The sequence below is a fragment of the Rhinopithecus bieti genome, unplaced genomic scaffold (assembly GCF_001698545.2).
Source record: "Rhinopithecus bieti isolate Rb0 unplaced genomic scaffold, ASM169854v2 scaffold_1306, whole genome shotgun sequence".
In the NCBI taxonomy this organism is placed as follows: domain Eukaryota; kingdom Metazoa; phylum Chordata; class Mammalia; order Primates; family Cercopithecidae; genus Rhinopithecus; species Rhinopithecus bieti.
In genome coordinates this window covers 1,887,782-1,907,658 of record NW_016803658.1, presented here as the reverse complement: position 1 = coordinate 1,907,658, position 19,877 = coordinate 1,887,782, and the positions used below count along the sequence as shown (strand labels likewise).

The 19,877-nt window shown below is 40.0% G+C and overlaps 1 protein-coding gene across 1 annotated transcript in view; it reads left to right on the top strand.

Annotated features, from left to right (window-relative positions):
* Positions 1-220: 220 nt before the first annotated feature.
* FBXO33 (F-box protein 33) overlaps positions 221-19,877 on the top strand; it is a 31,660-nt gene continuing 12,003 nt past the window's right edge. The window contains 1 exon segment of the mRNA XM_017895557.1: positions 221-1,157. Coding sequence (XP_017751046.1) covers positions 553-1,157 — 605 coding nt within the window. The 5' untranslated portion in view covers positions 221-552.

The window sequence follows — 19,877 nt, the reverse complement described above, 5'->3', positions numbered from 1 at the left end:
ACCTCTCGCAATAAGCCAGAGTACCGCCACCTCCATCCACGGAGCGCCAAAATTCACCGACTTACGGATGTGACTGGGCGCAGCGGCCGCCCTAAGCCGTAAGGGGCGCCAAGTGCTGGTTCCACCCCGCCCAGTGCCGCCCCGCCCCCGCGGTCTGCGTGCGTCAGAGATCACGTGCCGCGTCTCCCGTCCCTACAGGCAATCGGGCGCTCCCCTCTTCCGGAAGTCGCTCTGGTGCGCGCCGGACTCCTCCCACCTGCGGCGACGTCAAGTTCAGCTCCTACCACTTCTCTGTGTCCCCCGACTGGCGCAGGGAGGGCTGCCTTTCCCTTACAGTATGCCTTGAGGCTTCCGGGCCACTGAACTTTAGGAGGGAGGGCATTGCAGTTATTGAGTGTGCCAGCCTCGGACGCACTTGAGTAGAGTTTGAGAGAACAGAGGCTGGCTCCGAGAGGCCACGCCCGCAGAGGCCTTTCCCCCTCTCTACAACTTGTGCTCTACTTGGTTCCGCCGAGACCCACGACGGTTCCGCCCCCTTCTTCCTTGTCATTGATGTTGTTGTTCTTGTCAGTGCCAGTGCCGCAGCCCCGACCGCCGGGAGCTCGAACCCGAGCCGGGGCCGCCCGGGTGGCGCGGTGGCGGCGGCTGCGGCGGCAGCAGCTGCGACGGCTGCGGGGGCTGCTCCGGGTACTGCGGGGGCGGCCGGAAGCCGGCACCCGGCGACGGGGCCGGATGGCTCTGTGCGGGCAGGCGGCGGGCGCTGCGTCGTTGCCCAGCGAGCTGATCGTGCACATCTTCTCCTTTCTGCCGGCGCCCGACCGGCTGCGGGCCTCGGCCTCCTGCTCGCACTGGCGTGAGTGTCTCTTCTATCCGGCCCTCTGGCCCCAGCTCCGCATCTGCCTCCGCGTCTCGCCCGCGGAGCAGCCTCGGCTGGAATTCCTCATGCGCAAGTGCGGCTGGTTCGTGCGGGAGCTGCGTGTTGAATTCGCCGCGGAGAACTACCTAAGCGGCGGCGGCCCGGGAGACGGAGGTGGCGCGGACACCGGGACTGGAGGGGAGGAAGTCGAGGCCCTGCAGCTCTCTGCTCGTTGGCTGGAAGTGCTGCGCACCTACTTGGAGCTGGTGCTTTGCGTCCTGGTCAGCATCCGGAACAACAGGTAGGCTTGCCGTGAGTCCCGCCCCGCCCTGTAACTGGAGGGGGCTCCATTCCCGCACCCCGACATAGATTCTGTGCGTAATAGGCGCCCGGCCAACTTCAGCGTTGCCTTCTTCAGTGACGGAGAGTGTTGGTTCTAACCAGGCGGTTTCCTCGAGCGGAAGGGCATAACGGGACTCATCATGATACTTCATAAACAGTGGTGGACTGGGTGTTTAACAGACACCACTTCTGGCGCCTTCTAGACACTCATTCATCCTCTCGGTGGCCGTGGGATGGAGCTGACAGGCGCCGTCATTTTTCGTTTTATAGATGGGAGAGTTAAGGCTGGGAGGGTGAGGCCTGTGGGTGAGCCTTGGAAGAAACAAAACATACACATAACTTGACTTTCTGAGTCTGAATCTGTCTGTTAGAAATAGTTCATTGTGGGGGAAGGAGTACTCATAGGACGCTGCGTAAAAGAAATTTTGTAACAGGCGTTTTCTTACCAGAAATAGTTTCAGCTAACTGAACAAGGCCCGAAGAGAAGAAGGAGGAGTGTTTGTTAAAGGGATTGGGGAAGAAGTTGATCTTCAGGGTTGAAAGACCCTCCCCATACACCCCCACACTCAACAACTTGTCCCCAGTAGTTCACTTAAAAGTAACAGTCGGGCGGAGGAGGGGGGTGGGCAGCGAGGGAGTTGGCCAGGGTCTGCAGAGGGTAAGCTCATAACTCTTCTGGTTTTGCATCAGGACTTCCCTGTAATTCTGGAACCAACACCTTATGTTCTGACCCAGTATCCCTTCCAATCATCATTTTTCTCTATCACCACCTCCAAAACCTTATTAATTTATATCTTCTGTATATGGATATTCTAAAGAACCTTACAGTAAAACTCTTATTAGAAGAAAGTTTAGAAGTTCACAAAAGGAGCGCCTTACATAGTAAAAACACTTCAGCAGTTTCACATTCACTGTGTTATTTGAGCCTCTCAGTGACACTGTAAGGCAGGGCAATAATTAATATCCCTGTTTTATAGAAAGGAAACTGACCCTTTATAGGATCAAGTGATTTGCACATTGCTGTACGACATAGTTTTTCTCCAAAAGTGTGTCCTTTTGCAGTAAATATACTGAACATTATGTTGAACAAGGTTAAAAGCAGTCCCTGGTTTAATGCTAGGAGATATATATAGATATATAGATATATTATAAGGTTATATATATATATATGCACCATTATTCTGTGTCTTAATCCAGAAGTCAAGAGATAAGCATATAGCTCCAAGTTGTATCTGGGATATGCTCCATTATTCCAGTTGCCTGTGTGTGTTTCCCCAGCTTTTCGCCAGACATTCCATTTCGTTACTTTGGTTTTATCTGGCAGGAGAGGCCATTGAAGCTAAAAACAGGTCTTAATTAGGTTAGAGACTTTCTCAGAGTTGAATGTATCGCTAGAGGACCAACTGACCCAAAAGTTGCAAAGTTTCAGTCAGTGAGCACTTACTAATGAGACCAAGGTTGAGGGTGAATTCAGTGAGTGAGTACCAATTAGATTTTTCTGTACTGAGATCAAATTGCATTTTTATCCAACCATCCAAACAATGTATGTGCCTTTGACCCAAGTAAGAACAAGCCTTCAGCAGTGTCTAGTTCTTTTTAAGTATTTTAATAACTGGTTGGTTGGATGGGTGGATAACACATAGGCAAAATGGAGGTATTTCACATCTTTGTAGCTTAATTCTCCTGTCCTTCTCTTCCTTACCCCTACAATTTTTATTAACATCCCAATCTGCTTCTCTCTAAGGCCACCCATGTCTGCCCTTCTGGGTCAGCTATCGCTTCTATGCAAAAACATCACACCTGTCATCCCTAATTTTCAGGTTTGCTTGTCATCTACTATTAGCATGGTGCTGTATGTCGTGCTGCTTTGGTAGCATATTCATTCTGTGTGTCTCAAATTAAAGTGTAGTGTAATTGCATGTTGTTTGTACTAGTGATACATCAAAGGGTTTTTAAAAATTCTATTCATATGTTTGGAAATAAGTTAATCTCATCTTTATTGTTGAAAGTGTTTTGAGATACTCCAGTGATATTGGAAAAGTTAATATGAATATTAAATCCATAAATAGGACTAGTTTCCTTTAAATTTTAACAAGTCTGAAAATGTTTTAAACCAGGTTGTTTATTCAGTGACTTGTAAAGCCTATTATTTCTTTCTATAATCACTTAAACTATAGACTTGGGACATTTGACATTGCTCTTTATATTCCGAGTTAAATTTACAATGGTTTTGCTTTATGATCTCTGCCATTCTATAAGTAGAAAAGAGGGGGTGTGAATCATACCAGATCATAAGCATTCTGCTTCCAGGCTTTGTGCTGAATTCCTTTATGCAGTTCATACAATTCAGACTGTTATTTTGTTTTGTTCCAGTTATTTTCATGTCCCTCAGGAAAATAACTAAAAGTATAAACTTGAATTGTGGGAACTTTTCAAGGGTACTGATCTTCAGAGAGGACAATTGGTGTTTTGCTTTGCATGATTCCCGGGTTATATATGTACATGTATTCTCACAGTGATTATAGTTGCCATACCTGTATCTTAGGACTAATAAGGATAAAGAAGGTGCAGAAGTGCCTCTTTGAGGGTAAAACACAGTCCTTCACGTTTCAGAAATTCCTTCTCTACAGGGCACTAGGATACCTGTCTTCTTCATGAAAAGTAAGAACAGAAAGGCAGTAAGTACTCATTCAACTGTATTTTAGGTCACATAGGCTGAATTTCTTCTGTAGTCGTTCTATAAGAAATCGTACCTAGAAGTGCAAAACAACAAATCTATAAATGCATTTTTAGCATTCAAACCAGTTGTCAGGTTGAGTACTGCCTATTGAAATGCTGTATTTCAGACTCCTTAGGAAAAACGAGTTCATGGTGAGATTTATGATAATAGGTGATGGACTCAGTCACTAAAAATACCTAAACAGTAGCCACAGGCACATTGTCTTCATCTGGTTTGTGCTTTTATGGGCTGTATAAATGTTTTACGTAAGCTCTTCTTGGGTGAAATGCTATTAGGGGGCAGTACTTTTTTTTTTTTTCTTTTTTTAAGAATTCGTGTTGTTGGCCAGGGTTGGTGGCTCACACCTGTAATGCCAGCACTTTGGGAGGCCAAGGCAGGTGGATCACTTGAGGTCAGGAGTTTGAGACCAGCATAGTTAACATGGCAAAACCCCATCTCTATTAAAAATACAAAAATTAACTGGGTGTGGCGGTGCACACCTGTAATCCCAGCTACTCAGGAAGCTGAGGCAGTAGAATCGCTTGAACTTGGGAGGCGGAAGTTGCAGTGAGTGGAGATCCTGCTAGTGCACCCCATCCTGGGTGACAGAGCCAGACTCCATGTCAAAAAATAAAAAAAAAAAAGAATGCATATTGTAACAGACCAGAGAAATTTTGTATAAGATTGATTTTCTTTTAAATATTCTGGGTATAGTTCTAACTGCTTGTATGTAAATTGACCATTTCATGACTCTGCTTATATACCCTGTAAGTGAAACAGGATCTATTAATAATGCTTAGATTTGGGTCTTGTTGATTTGGCATGCACAGTGAAGGAGAATCTTACCTTTGTATTGTTTCCTACCAGGAAACAATAATAAAACCATTTAAAAATATTCTGAGACAGAATCTTGCTCTATGACTCAGGATGGAGCAATCGTGATCATAGCTCGCTGCAGCCTCAAATGCCTGGGCTCAAATGATCCGCCCACCCCAGCCTCCCTAGTAGCTAGGACTACAGGCATGCACCACTATGCCTGGCTGGTATACTTTTTTTTAATTTTGAGTAAAGACAGGGTCTCACTGTGTTGCCCAGGCTGGTCTGTAATTTCTGACCTCATATGATTATCCTACTTCTGCCTCCCAGATTACAGGTGTGATCCCCTGCGCCCTGCCTAAAAATGCATTTTAAAATGAGTTAAAAATTCTTTGGACATTTCAGATTACTACCTAAGATGGTAGAAAATGCCTTGAAGGTATTATCTCCAACAGTTTTTAGCCTTATTTTTCTTGAAATATTTCTCCTGTGGTAGTATAATAAATATGTATAACAATGTTTCATTTCTGACAGCTTACTTTGTTTCATTATTTACTTTAAAAAGCCCATTTACAGAATAAATATATTAAAATATACTGGCCCTGTGACCAATCTGCCCTGTCCAAGAATTAGTTTCCTGTAGCACTGCATTCCCAGCAGACTCCTTACCTAAAAGCTGACAAAGAGTTTCCTTAGGGATAGCCTCAAAGTTATTGAGAAGGAAGGCTAAAGAAACTAACCTCCTGGAAGGCTGTTTTGAGAGGTTTTAGGACTTTTTATTCCACAGCTGTATTGGCAACTGATACATGGAATAGGTTGTAAAACTCAAGGGAAAAAAAGTTAAAATTTTTTGACTGTTAAATGAGGGTGTTAAGCAGCTTTTGAGTGGAATGATTAAACATCTCCATTTTAATTTGTTCTGAGGCAGCCTTGGGAGAGTTCACCAAACTCGATCAATTTATTTAGGAGCTAAAATGATAGTTTTAGAAAATCTATGGTTTTTTTCCTCCAATTATTGAGAGCGTACTATGTGCCAGGCAGGGAAGACATACTTCCTGTTCTCATGGAGTCATTCTAAAGGAGGAAGAAAGAAACAAGTAGACAAAAGAAAGAAAGATTATTTCAGGTTGTGAAAATAAAACAGAAGGATGTAATAGTGACTAGGTGGCAACATTAGGTAGTCAGGGGAAACCTCTTTTGAGAAGGATATTTGAGCTGCAGCATGAATGACCAAGAGTTGCCCATCTGAAGATCTGAGCAAATAGCATTCCACACACAAGAAACAGTAAGCACAAAGGTCTTTAACCAGACAAATCTTTGGTCTGTTCGAGCAGTAGAAAAGAAAGTGTGAGAGGGCTGTGGCAAGTGAGGATGAAAATGGTGCCATGATGAGTTCTGAGAAGCAGAAGGAAGGATTGGATTTATGTAGGCTTATTTAATGAAGTTTGGAACATATTCTAAGGATAGAAGAAGTCACTGAAAAAAATTTTGAGGACAAGAATAATGTGATATCATTTGTATTTTAAGACAATCACTCTGGCCATTTTATGAGCGACTTAAGGACCAAGAGAGAAAGTAGGGAGACAGGTTGGGAAGCTCTAAATTATTTGTGTTCATTTGATTTGGCTATGATCATTCATTAGCATTTGTGAGGAAAGGAAATAATGTTATTAAAAGAGTATAATGTGGATGTTAAAACATGATACTGAAAGTGGACTAAGAAGAATAGAACCAGCATGAGATAATTTCATGCAATGATGGTGGATTATTTTAGCTTTTATTAATTTAAAAAAGGAAAAATATTATATGTCACGATATCTTTTATGGCATTGGAAAAGATTTTAATGTGTTTAAGAGCATCTTTTTAAAGAACCATGTTCTTTTGTATTTCCATAACTTAATTCTTCTTAGCTGTAATAACTCTAAGGTGGCTGCAGTTTGCATTTTTCTATTGTTCCTATGTATTAAAGAAATAATTTTGGATCCTCTGGAATGAAAAGAAACTTACCAACATTTACTACCATAGATGAAGTTCCCCAATTCTGACCCACAGAAGAGAGAACAAGGTCATCAGGTCTGAAATCTCAAGCATTGGGTCACAATTGTGCTAAACAGTCCCAACAGGAGTCTGAGAAGAAGAAGAAGACAATAAAAAATTGTGATGGTTGTTTAATTCATAAGGAAATTCTTGTGCAGCACAGAAAACAAGATATCTCATTTCAGTGGAATTTTAATAAACATTTTTTTTGAGATGGAGTCTCACTGTCACCAGGCTAGAGTGCAGTGGCACGATCTCAGCTCACTTCCACCTCCCACTCCCGGGTTGAAGTGATTCTCCTGCCTCAGCCTCCCAAGTGGCGGGGATTACAGGCACGCGCCACCACGCCCAGCTAATTTTTGTATTTTTAGTAGAGATGGGGTTTCACTATATTGGCCAGGATAGTCTCTATCTCCCAAACTCATGATCCGCCTACCTTGGCCTCCCAAAGTGCTGGCATTACAGGCCTGAGTCACCACACCCAGCATACATACTTAAGTTGTTTGTTTCTGTTTACTGTTTCTACAGCTAATTTGACTTAGCTATATTAACTCTAATATAAGGTAGCTGCATTTTGCGGTTTTCCACTGGTACTATATACTACGTCAAAGAAATAATTGAGAATGGGATTTTTAGTTTTCTGGGAAAATATATTGTTTTAGAGGGATTCCTAATGTATAATGTCACTGAAAACTGGTCTGCCCCCTAAATATGTGATGTGTGAGATGTAGCTAAATAGACTAATTTTTGTTGTGAACTAAGGTAAATATACTATTCAACAAATATTTTTGAATGCCAGACCCTGTTTTAGTATTTGGAGATATAGCAATAATCAAAAGGCCCTGCCATCATAGAGCTTTTTCTTATGGAAAAGAAGACAGAAAACACATTAAGTGAAATTACAGTGTCTCAGTTGGTAATATATGCTACGAAGAAATATAAATCAGTGAAGGGAGATGAGAATGGTGGACTTAGGAGTGTTGCTATTTAAAATAGGGAAGTTAAGGAAGGTCTCAACTGCTGAAGTGGTATTTGAAGGTAGGGAGGGAGCAAGCCGTGTGTCTCTTTGGGGCAAGTGATTCCAGACAGAAGTAGCACTAAGTGGAGTAGCTCTGTAGTGCAAGTACGACATGTTTTAAAGACAGCATGGTGAAAACCATTATCCTAAGCTAACACAGAAACAGAAAACCAAATACCACACATTCTCACTTACAAGTAGGAGCTAAACATTGAGTACACATAGTTATAAAAATAGGAACAGTAGACACTGGGGAATACGGGAGTGGAGAGGGAGGCAGCAGGGTAACAGTTGGATACCATGCTCACTCCTGGGTGATGGATTCATTTTTACCTCAGACCTCAGCATTACACAATATACCTTTGTAACAAACCTGTACATGTACCCCCTGATTCTGAAATAAAAGTTGTTGTAATTTTTTTACAAAGAAATAGAACATTGCTAGAGCCCTAGAAGTTCCCTTTGTGCCCCCTACCAGTTACCACTCCCTTACCTCAAAGGTAGCCATTATCCTGACTTCTAACACCGTGAGTTAGTTTTACCTCTTTTTGGATTTCATATAAGTGAGATTATACCGTATGTTATCTTTAGAGTCTGACCTCTTTTGCTCAATGTTGTATGTCTGAGACCTCAATATAATAGTTGTTCATTAATTTTCATTGATGAGTAGACCGTAATTTATTGTATTGCTGATGGACATATGAATTGTTCCCAGTTTTTGTATTTAATGATCATTGCTGCTATCTTTATACATATTTGTGCACTTCTTTTTAGTGCATTAATGTAGTCATTCATATTGGACTTATACCTAGGAATGAAATTTCTGGATCATAACATATACATATGCTCAGCTTTAGTAGAAATAACCAAAAAACTTTTCAAAATGAGTTGTCTATTTGATACTCTCATCAGTAATATATATGAGTTCCAGTTTTTCCAGTCTTACTAACGTGTTAGCAAGTGTCAGTGTTTTTAATTTCAAGTGTATTACATTGTACTTTTAATTTGTATTTTCTGATAACTTTTTATATGTCCTAAATGAGTCCTTTGATAGTTGTAGTTATTACAAAATTCTGTCATTATATTAAGCTCTTTTTTTTTTTTGAGATGGAGTCTCACTCTGTCACCCAGGCTGGAGTGCAATGGTGTGGTTTCGGCTCACTGCAACCTCCGCTTCCCAGGTTTAAGCAATTCTCCTGCCTCAGCCTCCCAAGTAACTGGAACTGTAGGCACATGCCACCACACCCAGCTAATTTTTGTATTTTTAGTAGAGACGGGGTTTCACTACGTTGGCCAGGCTGGTCTCAAACTCCTGACCTTGTGGTCCACCCGCCTCGGCTTCCCAAAGTGCTAGGATTACAGGCATGAGCCACCGCGCCAAGCCTTAAGCATTTTTTAATATTTAGAAGTTAATTTTAAAAATTCCAGTTTATCGTTTTGTTCCTTTATGGGTAGAGATTTTTGTGTTCTATTGAAACAAAACTTTGTTAGAAAAAAATCTGCAAAGTCAAAAAGATACTCTCTTATGTCACCATTTAGAAGCTTTATTGTTTTACACTCTACCTGGTAATAAATTCTTATGAAGGGTGAAAAAAGAAAAAGACACAGCATGGAAAGCAATGAAATGTCGAAGAGGTCAGCCAGGTAAGGGGGAAGGTGATATGGAAATCTGTAGGCATTTGTGAGGCTCTTGTAAGGACTTTGACTTATACTCTTAGATGAGGTGCCATGAGAGGGTTTTGAGCCAAGACAGTGATGTGATCTGACATTTCAAAAGGATCAGTCTGTCTAATGTGTTAGGAATAGCTTGTAGTAGGGCAAGGGTGGAAGCAATAAGCAGAGTTAGGAGATTGTTGCAATAATCCAGGCAAGAAGTAATGGTGGCTTAGACGAGGGCATGAGCAACAGAAATGATGAGTAGTCTGATTCTGTACTTACTTTGTTTTTTGTTTTATTGTTTTATTGGAGATAGAGTCTAGCTCTGTCGCCCAGGCTGGAACACAGTGGCGCAATATTGGCTCTCTGCAACCTCCGCCTCCTGGGTTCAAGCAATTCTCCTGCCTCAGTCTCCTGAGTAGCTGAGACTACAGGCGCATGTCACCAAGGCCGACTAATTTTTGTGTTTTTAGTAAAGACGGAGTTTCACCATGTTGCCCAGGGTGATCTCGCACTCCTGAGCTCAGGCAATCCACCTGCCTCAGCCTCGCAAAGTGCGGAGATTACAGGCGTGAGCCACTGTGCCTGGTCTGTATTTATTTTTAGCTGGAGGTTTTCTAGAAGTGGAATAAAGTACAAAAAGTTAGATATGATGTTCTAACATTACAATGCCCTTCTAGTTGCTTTTCCCTAAATACATCTAAAATATTTTCCACTTTTGGTTGTTCTTTCTTGTGTGTGTTTGTGTGTGTGTGTGTGTGTATGATTTGTACTAAAAAAAAAAGCTAGGGTTTAGATACAGTTTATTATCTGAAAACATAACTTACTTTGGTGTTTAACTCCTTTACCACCAAGCACTTGTACAGCAGTGCTCTGTTCATATCGTGTTATATAAATTTGGCTTAGTCTGTGTAATTGCCCCCAGAAACTTCCTGGTCTTCGTTACTGTGGTCACCTGAAATTTTCATTTTTCTTCTTTTTTCTCTTTCACTTTTCTGCTTCGTATAAACTCATTACTCCCTGAAATTTGCCTAGGTCTAACCTTCATATGAGCTGTGGACTCATATGAAGTCCATATGTGGTAGGACTGAGCAGAAAGGAAGAAGCCAATGGTATTCCCTATGTGGATTTTTTCCTCTCCTTTCATCCAAATCAGTGATCTAATCACCTGTGACACTAGACCAAGGTAATTATGTTTTTCCATGCAGATGCTCATCACGTGTACTCCTTAAGTTGAACCAAATAAGGGAGGAAATAAGGGCCAGAGTTGGGCTACCTTTTAATCTGGTTTGTTACTCAACTGTTGCTGATAACTTCAAAAATGAAACCTACTTTTCAAAACCTCAAAAGGACAATTTTTGATCAAGGAAAAGAAGAGGAAACATAGTAACCTGAGGCAAGAGTCTTTGATCTTAACCCCACCTTCGCAAGCCACCCACCTTCATACCGATGTCCTATTAGAATCCACACACAGACCACAGGAGTCACCACCACGGTCACAGGGCTGGGTAATGCCCATTCATAGTGCCATGCTTCAGAGGACTGAGTGGATGTGTTCTTGACGTCCCTTAAAATCCTAAACTAGCTTTCCTATATTAACAGCAGTATTCAGCAACTCTAGGAGTTAGGCTTTTTTATTATTTCTATTTTACAGATGGTGAAACTGAAGCACAGAGTAATTAAGTGAAATTATTAGGGTTACACAATTAGAGAAGTGACTGCCTTGTTTTTTAATTTTACTTGTGAAATTTTAAGAAACACAAAACTAGACACACGAACCCCCATTAATACCATCACTCAGATTCAGTAATTTGAAGATTTTACCACGTTTGCTTGCTTGCTTTTTTTTTTCTTAGACGGAATTTCGCTCTGTGCCCCAGGCTGGAGTACAGTGGTGCAGTCTCAGCTCACTACAAGCTCTGCCTCCTGGGTTCACACCATTCTCCTGCCTCAGCCTCCTGAGTAGCTGGGACTACAGGCGCCTGCCACCATGCCCAGTTAATTTTTTGTATTTTCATTAGAGACAGAGTTTCGCTGTGTTAGCCAGGTTGGTCTCGATCTCCTGACCTCATGATCCGCCCGCCTCGGCCTCCTGAAGTGCTGGGATTACAGGCGTGAGCCACGGCGCCCAGCCACTTTCTTGTTTACTGAAGTATTTTAAAGCATATCCCAGATATCATTGCCATTTTACCTTACTAAAGTATGCAGGTCTGAAAATTATGTCCATTCTATGTAATGGACATTTCTACAATACCATTGATACCTTAACAGAGTTATCAGTAATTCCTTGGTATCATCTAATTTTTAAAAACAAGGTTGTTTTTAAAACCTTTATTTCTATTCCAACAATCTAATAAGCCCACGGATATTTAGAACTTAACCACTATAACTTTTCATGTCATTGGCACACAATATGCATATTTTAGTAATTAAATAAGCAAATTGTAGGAGAGCGGTGTGTAGGCTGTTTTAAGTTGTAAGTGCTTAAGTATGTGCTTTAGCTCTAGATCTGGAACTCATTACTTTAAAATACTGTTAAAGGACAAAATTAAGTAGAAGAAATTCATTCTCTTTTGATGATAGTATGTGGCCTTTTGGATGCTTTAGAAAGATTATCAAGCACTGTTTATGACTTTGTGACATTTCACAACACATTTTAGGATTTACATAGGGACTAGTAAATAGGTTCTATCCTATCAATATTACCATGAGAATCAAAGTACATTGAAGAAACTTTCTAGCCAACTGTAATATTTTTCCAGTATTTTTTGTTACATGTCTTTTAAGCAAGTGTTATTTGTGACATTCTGCAGGAAATAACCCTGTTGATTTCTTTAGTTCACTTGCTATTCAACAATAAATAAATGAATGAGTAAATAAATTAAACTGAGGTTACTGAGTTCACCTTAATTAAAAGGATTATGTAGCACAATTCCCTTACTTATTACTGGGATAGTCTCCTGGCCTCAAAATGAGGCATCTATTTATTACCACAGCCCAGTAGGTTCTGTTCCAGTATTGCTGCCTAGATGTTCTTTTCAGTCTCTTTTTTACCATCTGAAACAATGAGCCACTTGGAGGTTACATGCAGTTTTCTTGGCTTTACCATGTGGTCTATAATCTAGTTTCAACACCATACGTTTGAAAGCTGCCCTTGAGTTGTCATTTTTTTTGTTTTTTCTAACTTTTAAATTATTGTTTTCCATATCACTTAATAAATTTTCATTTTGAATTGAAAAATAAGTACCTAAAAGTGTTTTTTGCAAATGTTCATCCTATACTGCTCTAAAATATGTGTTATAATTTTTCCTATCACTTGAATAAAACCATTGTATTCAAGCACCTGGTTTAATTATACGAAGCATCACTAAGTGGAAATTAAAACTTCAGTTCTCTACCTCGCTGTACTTTAACTAGTGTTGTAGTCTGAAACAGGTCACTTCACTTTCTTTGTCTACAACAGGAGAGGAATGAATTCGATAATCCCACAAATCTTCTGGCTTTAAAAGTATATCTCTCGTTACATATGTAGGGAAAGTTTGTGCATGTGTTGTGTACCATACTGTAAAGGGATTATTACCATTTTGTTGCTGCAATTAGAATTTTTTTCAGTTTCCTTTGAATGGCATATTTCTAACACTGCTAGAACATTTTTAAATTATTGTATTGCTGGAACTATTCCAGAGAGAATCTTTACATTAACTTGTTAAGTTTTACTGTAATGCAGTTTGTTAATTTTTTAAATGATTTTAAAGTAAATTAAGTTCTTACGAACTTAGAGGCTCTGTAAATCAAATTTAACATTTTTTTCTGAATTCTTAAGTAATGTGTGCTTATAATAATAGAAAACTTGAAAATTACAAAGAAAAAAGTCCACCAGATATGATCACTGGTAAAATGTGATGCATCCTTCTACAGAATTGGAATAACAGTCTGTGTATGGTTTTATTCCTTTTTCCATTGATTAGATCATGCATTTTTTCACATAATTAAAAATCCTGTCATGAGGGCAAGATGACAGAGGGAAGTCCTAGCCTTTGCTCTCCCATAGAAACATCAAGATAACAATACTTGGGCCAGGCGTGGTGGCTCACACCTGTAATCCCAGCACTTTGGGAGGCCAAGGCAGGTGGATCACGAGGTCAGGAGTTCAAGACCAGCCTGGCCAACTTGGTGAAACCCCATTTCTACTAAAAGTACAAAAATTAGCAGGGCAGAGTGGTGCATGCCTGTAGTCCCAGCTACTTGGGAGGCTGAGGCAGGAGAATTGCTTGAACCCAGGATGTGGAGGTTGCAGTGAACCAGGGTCGTGCCATTGCACTCCAGCCTGGGCAACAGAGCAAGACTCCGTTTCAAAACAATAAATAACAACACTCCTACTAAAATACCTTTATAAGAAATGCAGAATCCGGTTAATAAGTTGTAGCACCCCAGCCACATACGTAACTGAGAAAATCCACACCATGATAGGTAAGGAGAGCAAATTCACTTTGCCCACATCAGCTTCTCCCCCAGACTAGCTTAGTTCAGAGCCCAGAGGATCACCCATGACTTCTCCCACATTGGGAAAGGAAAGAATGGAGCGTGCACTTGGCCATCTGGCCTCCTGGCATTTTAGTGCATCCCTGCCAATTTCTGTCTCACCTCATCCAGTGCTGAAAAACTGATAGTGCCCAGATGCCTGAAACAACTGAGAACAAAAGAAGGGTGAGTGGCCTCCTACAGCTGGCACTGTTCTGTAAGATTGGGAAAAGGCTCAGAACAAAGTGTTTCCCTTTAGGAGGGAAATGAAGGGAGCCTTGTCTCTAGCCTTTCAGTATGGTACCCAAAGGGCTGGTTTCCATCTCAGTTCATGCCACGTACTAAAGGACTGGCGGAGCCTGGATGCCTGTGACAGCTAGGAATAAAGGGAAATGGGTGGGTGCCCCCTACAGCAAATAGTACTCTGTGAGACTGGAAAAAGTACTGTTTCTTCAAAGTCACAGACAACAATGCAGCCATACAATAAACATGGAAAATCAAGAAAACATGACACAATCTAAGGAAGAAAATAATTATTTAGTAACCAATTTAAAAAAAAAAAAAAAAGTGGATGTATTAATTACCTACAAAGAATTTACATTAATCCTGTTAAAGAAGCTCACTGAGTTACGTGAAAACACTGGTAGGAAACTAAATGAAATCAGGAAAAGAATACATGAGCAAAGTAAGGATGTTAACAGAGAAACAATTAAAAAGAAGCAAATACTGGTGCTGAAGAATACAGTAACTGAACCGAAAAATTCACTACAGGAGTTCAACAAGCAGCTGACTTGATCAAGCAGAAGAAAGAATCAGTGAACTTGAAAACAGGTCATTTGAAATTATCAAGTTAGCGGAGCAAAATAAAAAGAATGAAAAGGAGTGAAGCTGTGGAACTCAAGCAAAGATAAGCAATGGACGTCACAGAAGTAGAAAAGGAGCAGACAGCTGTTTCAAGAAATAATGACTGAAAATTTCCCAAATCTGGTGAGGGAAATGTGAAGGTCAAAGAATACCAAACAGGATGAACCCAAAATGGTCTACATCAACACATATTATAATCAAATTGTCAAAAATCAAAGACAAAAGGTAAGTGAGATAAGTGCTGAAAGAAAAGAAGAAAAAACTGTCAACCAAAAATAGTATGCCCAGCAAAGCTATCCCTCAAAAATGGAGAGAAAGATTTTACCAGATAAACAAAAGCTAAAGAAGTTTATCATTACTAGAACTGCCTTACAAGAAATACTAATGGGAGTTCTTCAATATGAAACAAAGGAACAATAAATAACACAAAGCACATGACAGTAAAAAACTCACTAGTGAATATATAAACAAATAGAGAATACTCTAATGTTGTACTGCTGGTTAATAAATCACTGTAACTCTGGTATAAATGTTAAAAGCCAACAGGATTAGGCCGGACATCATGGCTCACACCTATAATCCCAGCACTTTGGGAGGCCAAAGCAGGTGAATCACCTAAGGTCAGGAGTTCAAGACCAGCCTGGCCAACATAGTGAAACCTTGTCTCTGCTAAAAATACAAAAAGTAGTCGGGCATGGCGGGTACCTATAAACCCAGCTACTTGGGAGGCTGAGGCAGGAGAATCACTTGAACCTGGGAGGCGGAGGTTGCAGTGAGCCAAGATCATGCCACTGCACTCCAGCCTGGGCAACAGAGCAAGACTCTGTCTCAAAAAAAGAAAAAGCCAACAGTATGAAGAATAACTCCAATAGTTAATTAGTGGATATGTAATATTGAAATATGTAAATTAGAACATCAGTAGCAAAGTATGCAGGAGTAAATGTGTACAGTTTTTGCATACAATTATATTGTTATCTTAAAATGCACTATTATATATATAAGATCATTTATGTAAGCCGCATGTTAATCATAAAGCAAAAACATATACAGGCATACCTTGTTTTATTATGCTTCACTTTATTGCACTTCACAGGTATTGTGTTTTTTACAAATTAAGGTTGTGGCAACCCTGCATCAAGCAACTATATTGGCACCATTTGTCCAATATCATGTGCCCACATTGTGTTTCTTATTATACCTTTGTTGTTGTTGTTGTTGTCGTCGTCGTCGTCATTTTTTAGAAACAGTGTCTTGCTCTGACACCCAGGCTGGAGTGCAGTGGCATGATCATGGCTAATGGCAACCTCAACTCCTGGGCTAAAGAGATCCTCACCTTGGCTTCCCAGAGTGCTTGGATTACAGGTGTAAGCCACCACGCTGAGCCCACTCTTGTTATATCTGATGTGATCTGTTGTCAGTAATCTTTGATGTTACTATTGTAATCATTTTGGCACCCCACGAACCACACCTATAGAAAATATCTAATTTAATTATAAATTTTGTGTGTGTTCTGACTACTGACCGGCCCTTCCCCCATTTCTTGCCCTCACATTGAGCTGCCCAAATCCCTAAGACAATAATATTGAAATTAGGCCAATTGGCCATTCACAGTTGCCCACACCTGTAATCTCAGCATCAGGAAGATCACTTGAGCACAGGAGTTCAAGACCAACCTGGGGAACATAGACCCCCATCCCTACATAATATTTTAAAATTAGCTGGGCATAGTGGTGTGCACCTGTGTTCCCATCTACTCAGGAGGCTGAGGTGGGAAGATCACTTGAACCTGGGAAATCAGGGCTGCAGTGAGCTGTGATTACACCACTGCACTGCAGCCTGGGCAACAGAGCAAGACCCTGTCTCAGAAAAGAAAGAAAGAAAAAATTAGGCCTATTAATAACTCTACAATGACCTCTAATTGCTAAGTGAAAGGAAGAGTCCCATGTCTCTCACTCCAAGTCAAAAGCTAGAAATGATTAAGCTTCATAAGGAAGGCATTTCAAGAGCCCAGATAGGCCAAAAACTAGGCCTCTTGTACCAAACAGGCAAGTTGTGAATGCAAAGGAAAAGTTTTTGAAAGAAAGTCTAAGTGCTACTCCATCTATCACATGAGTGATGAGAAAGGGAAATGGCCTTATTGCTGATGAAGTTTTGGTGGTCTGGATAGAAGATGAAACTAGCCACAACATTCCCTTAATCCAAAGCCTAATCCAGAGTAAGCCTCTAATACTGTTCAAGTCTATGAAGGCTGAGAGAGGTAAGGAAGCTACAGGAGAAAAAGCTTGAAACTAGTAGAGGTTGGTTCATGAGGTATAAAGCAAAAAGTTATCTACACAAAAATGTAAGCTGAGTCAGCAGGTGCTGTCATGGAAGCTGCAGAAGATCTAGCTAAGGTCATTGATGAATGTGGTTACAGTAAACAACAGATTTTTCAGTGTAGATAAAACAGCCTTCTATTGCAAGAAGATACCATCTAGGACTTTGATAGCTAGAGACAAGCCAATACCTGACTTTAAAGCGTCAAAAGACAGGCTGACTCTCGTTAGAGGTTAATGCATCTGGTCACTTTTAAGTTGAAGCCAATGCTCATTTGCTATTCTAAAAATCCTAGGACCCTTAAGAATTATGCTAAATCTACTCTGCCTGTGCTCCATAAGTGGAACAACAAAGCATGGATGATAGCACATCTGTATACAGCATAATTTACTGACCGTTTTAAGCCCACTGTGGAGAGGTACTGTTTACAAAAAGGTTCCTTTTGAAATTAATCTCATTGACAATGTACATGGTCACTCAAGAGCTCTGATGCAGATGAACCAGGAGATTCATGTTGTTTTCACGCTTGCGAACACAACATCTGTTCTTCAGTCTGTGGATCCAAGAGTAATTTTGACTTTCAAGTCTTATTATTTAAGGAATACATTTTATAAGATTATAGCTGCCATAGATAGTGATTTCTCTGGTAGATTTGGGAAAAGTAAACTGAGGATTCACCCATTCTAGATGCCATTCAGAACATTCATGATTCAAGGGAGGAGATCAAAATATCAACATTAACAGGACTTTGTAAGAGGTTGAATTCCAGCACTCATGGATCATTTGAGTGGTTCAAGACTTCAGTGGAGGAAGTCACTAGATGTGGTAAAAAATTGCAAGAGAACTAGAATTGGAAGTGAAGCCTGAAGGTTTGACTAAATTGCTGCAATCTCATCATAAAACTGGAATGCATGAGAAGTTGCTTTTTGTGTATGAACAAAGAAAGTGGTTTTTGAGATTAGAATCTACTTCTAATGAAGATGCTGTGAATGTTGTTGAAATTATAACAACAAAGGCTTTAAGAATATTCCATAAACTTAGCTGATACAGTAGCAGCAGAGTTTAAGGGGATGGAGTCCAATTGTAAGAACAATCTCTACTGTGGATAAAAAGCTATTAAGCAGCATAGCATGCTACAAAGAATCTTTCATGAAAGGAAGAGTCAACAGATGCAGCAAACTTCATTGTGTTACTTTAAGAAATTGCCAGTCACTCCAACCTTCAACTATCACCCTGATCAGTGAGTAGCCATCCAATATTGGGGCAAGACATTCTACCAGCCAAAGATTACAACTAGGTGAAGACTCAGGTGATTGTTAGCATCTTTTAGCAATAAAGTATTTTTTAGTTAAGGTATGTATATTGCTTTTAACTTGAAAACAAAAAATTATTTGACTTTCTTTATTTCAATATTCACTTTATCGCAGTGGTCTGGAAGTGAACCTGCAATATCTCCAAGTTATGCCTGTAGTAGATACACAAAAGATAAATACATAGCACTACAAAAAAATCATCAAATCACAAAGGAAGACAGCAAGAGAAGAATGAAAAAACTACAAACAAAATGACAATAGTAAGTCTTTACCTATTATTACTTTAAATATAAATGGATTAAATTCCATCATCAAAAGTCATTGAGTGGCTGAGTGAATTAAAAAAACAGGAACCCACCATGTGCTGGGTATATAAGTTATATACTTATATCTTAGAAAATAGACTTTAAGTCAAAAACTGACACAAGAGACAAGGTCATTATAGAATGATAGGGTCAGTCAGGAAGACATAACAATTATAAATATATATGCATCCAGTATCAGGGCACCTAAATACATAAAGCAAATATTAACATACCTGAAGGGAAAAACAAACAAACAATATAGTAATAAAAGAAGACATCAAGACACCACTCTCAACAATGGATAAATCATTTAGACAGAAAATCAATGAGGAAACACTGGATTTTAACCAAACTATGGCCCAAATGGACCTAACAGATACATACAGAACATTCCATCCAACAACAGCAGTTTACACATTCTTCTCAAGCAGACATGGAACATTCTCCAGGATAAATCACATGTTAGGCTACAAAACAAGTCTTAACAAATTTAAGATTGAAATCATGTCAGATATCTTTTCAGACCACAATAATATAAAACTAGAAATCAATAAAAGGAGGAAAATTTACAAATATGTGGAAATGGAAGTCAATAAATATTAAAAGGGAAGTCATATCGATTAATTGATATATTAATATCTAATTATATATAATTGATGTTAATATCAGTTAATTATACTAATTTATAATCTATTGATAATTGATATATTAATGTCAGTCAATATAATATTAAAAGGGAAGTCAAGGCCAGATGCCAGTGGCTCATGCCTGTAATCGCAGCACTTTGAAAGGTGAAGGTCAAGAGATCGAGACCATCCTGGCCAAACATTGTGAAACCCCGTCTCTACTAAAAATGCAAAAATTATCTGTACGTGGTGGCATACACCTGTAGTCCCAGCTACTCGGGAGGCTGAGGCAGGAGAATGATTTGAACCTGGGAGGCGGAGGTTGCAGTGATCTGCGATCCGCCACTGCACTCCAGCCTGGGCGACAGTGCGAGACTGTCTCAAAAAAAAAAAGGGGGGGAAGTCAAATAATGTCTTGATACAAATAAAAATAAAAACTTACCAAAACGTATAGCAAGTGGCAAAAGTAATACTAAAAGGAAAATTT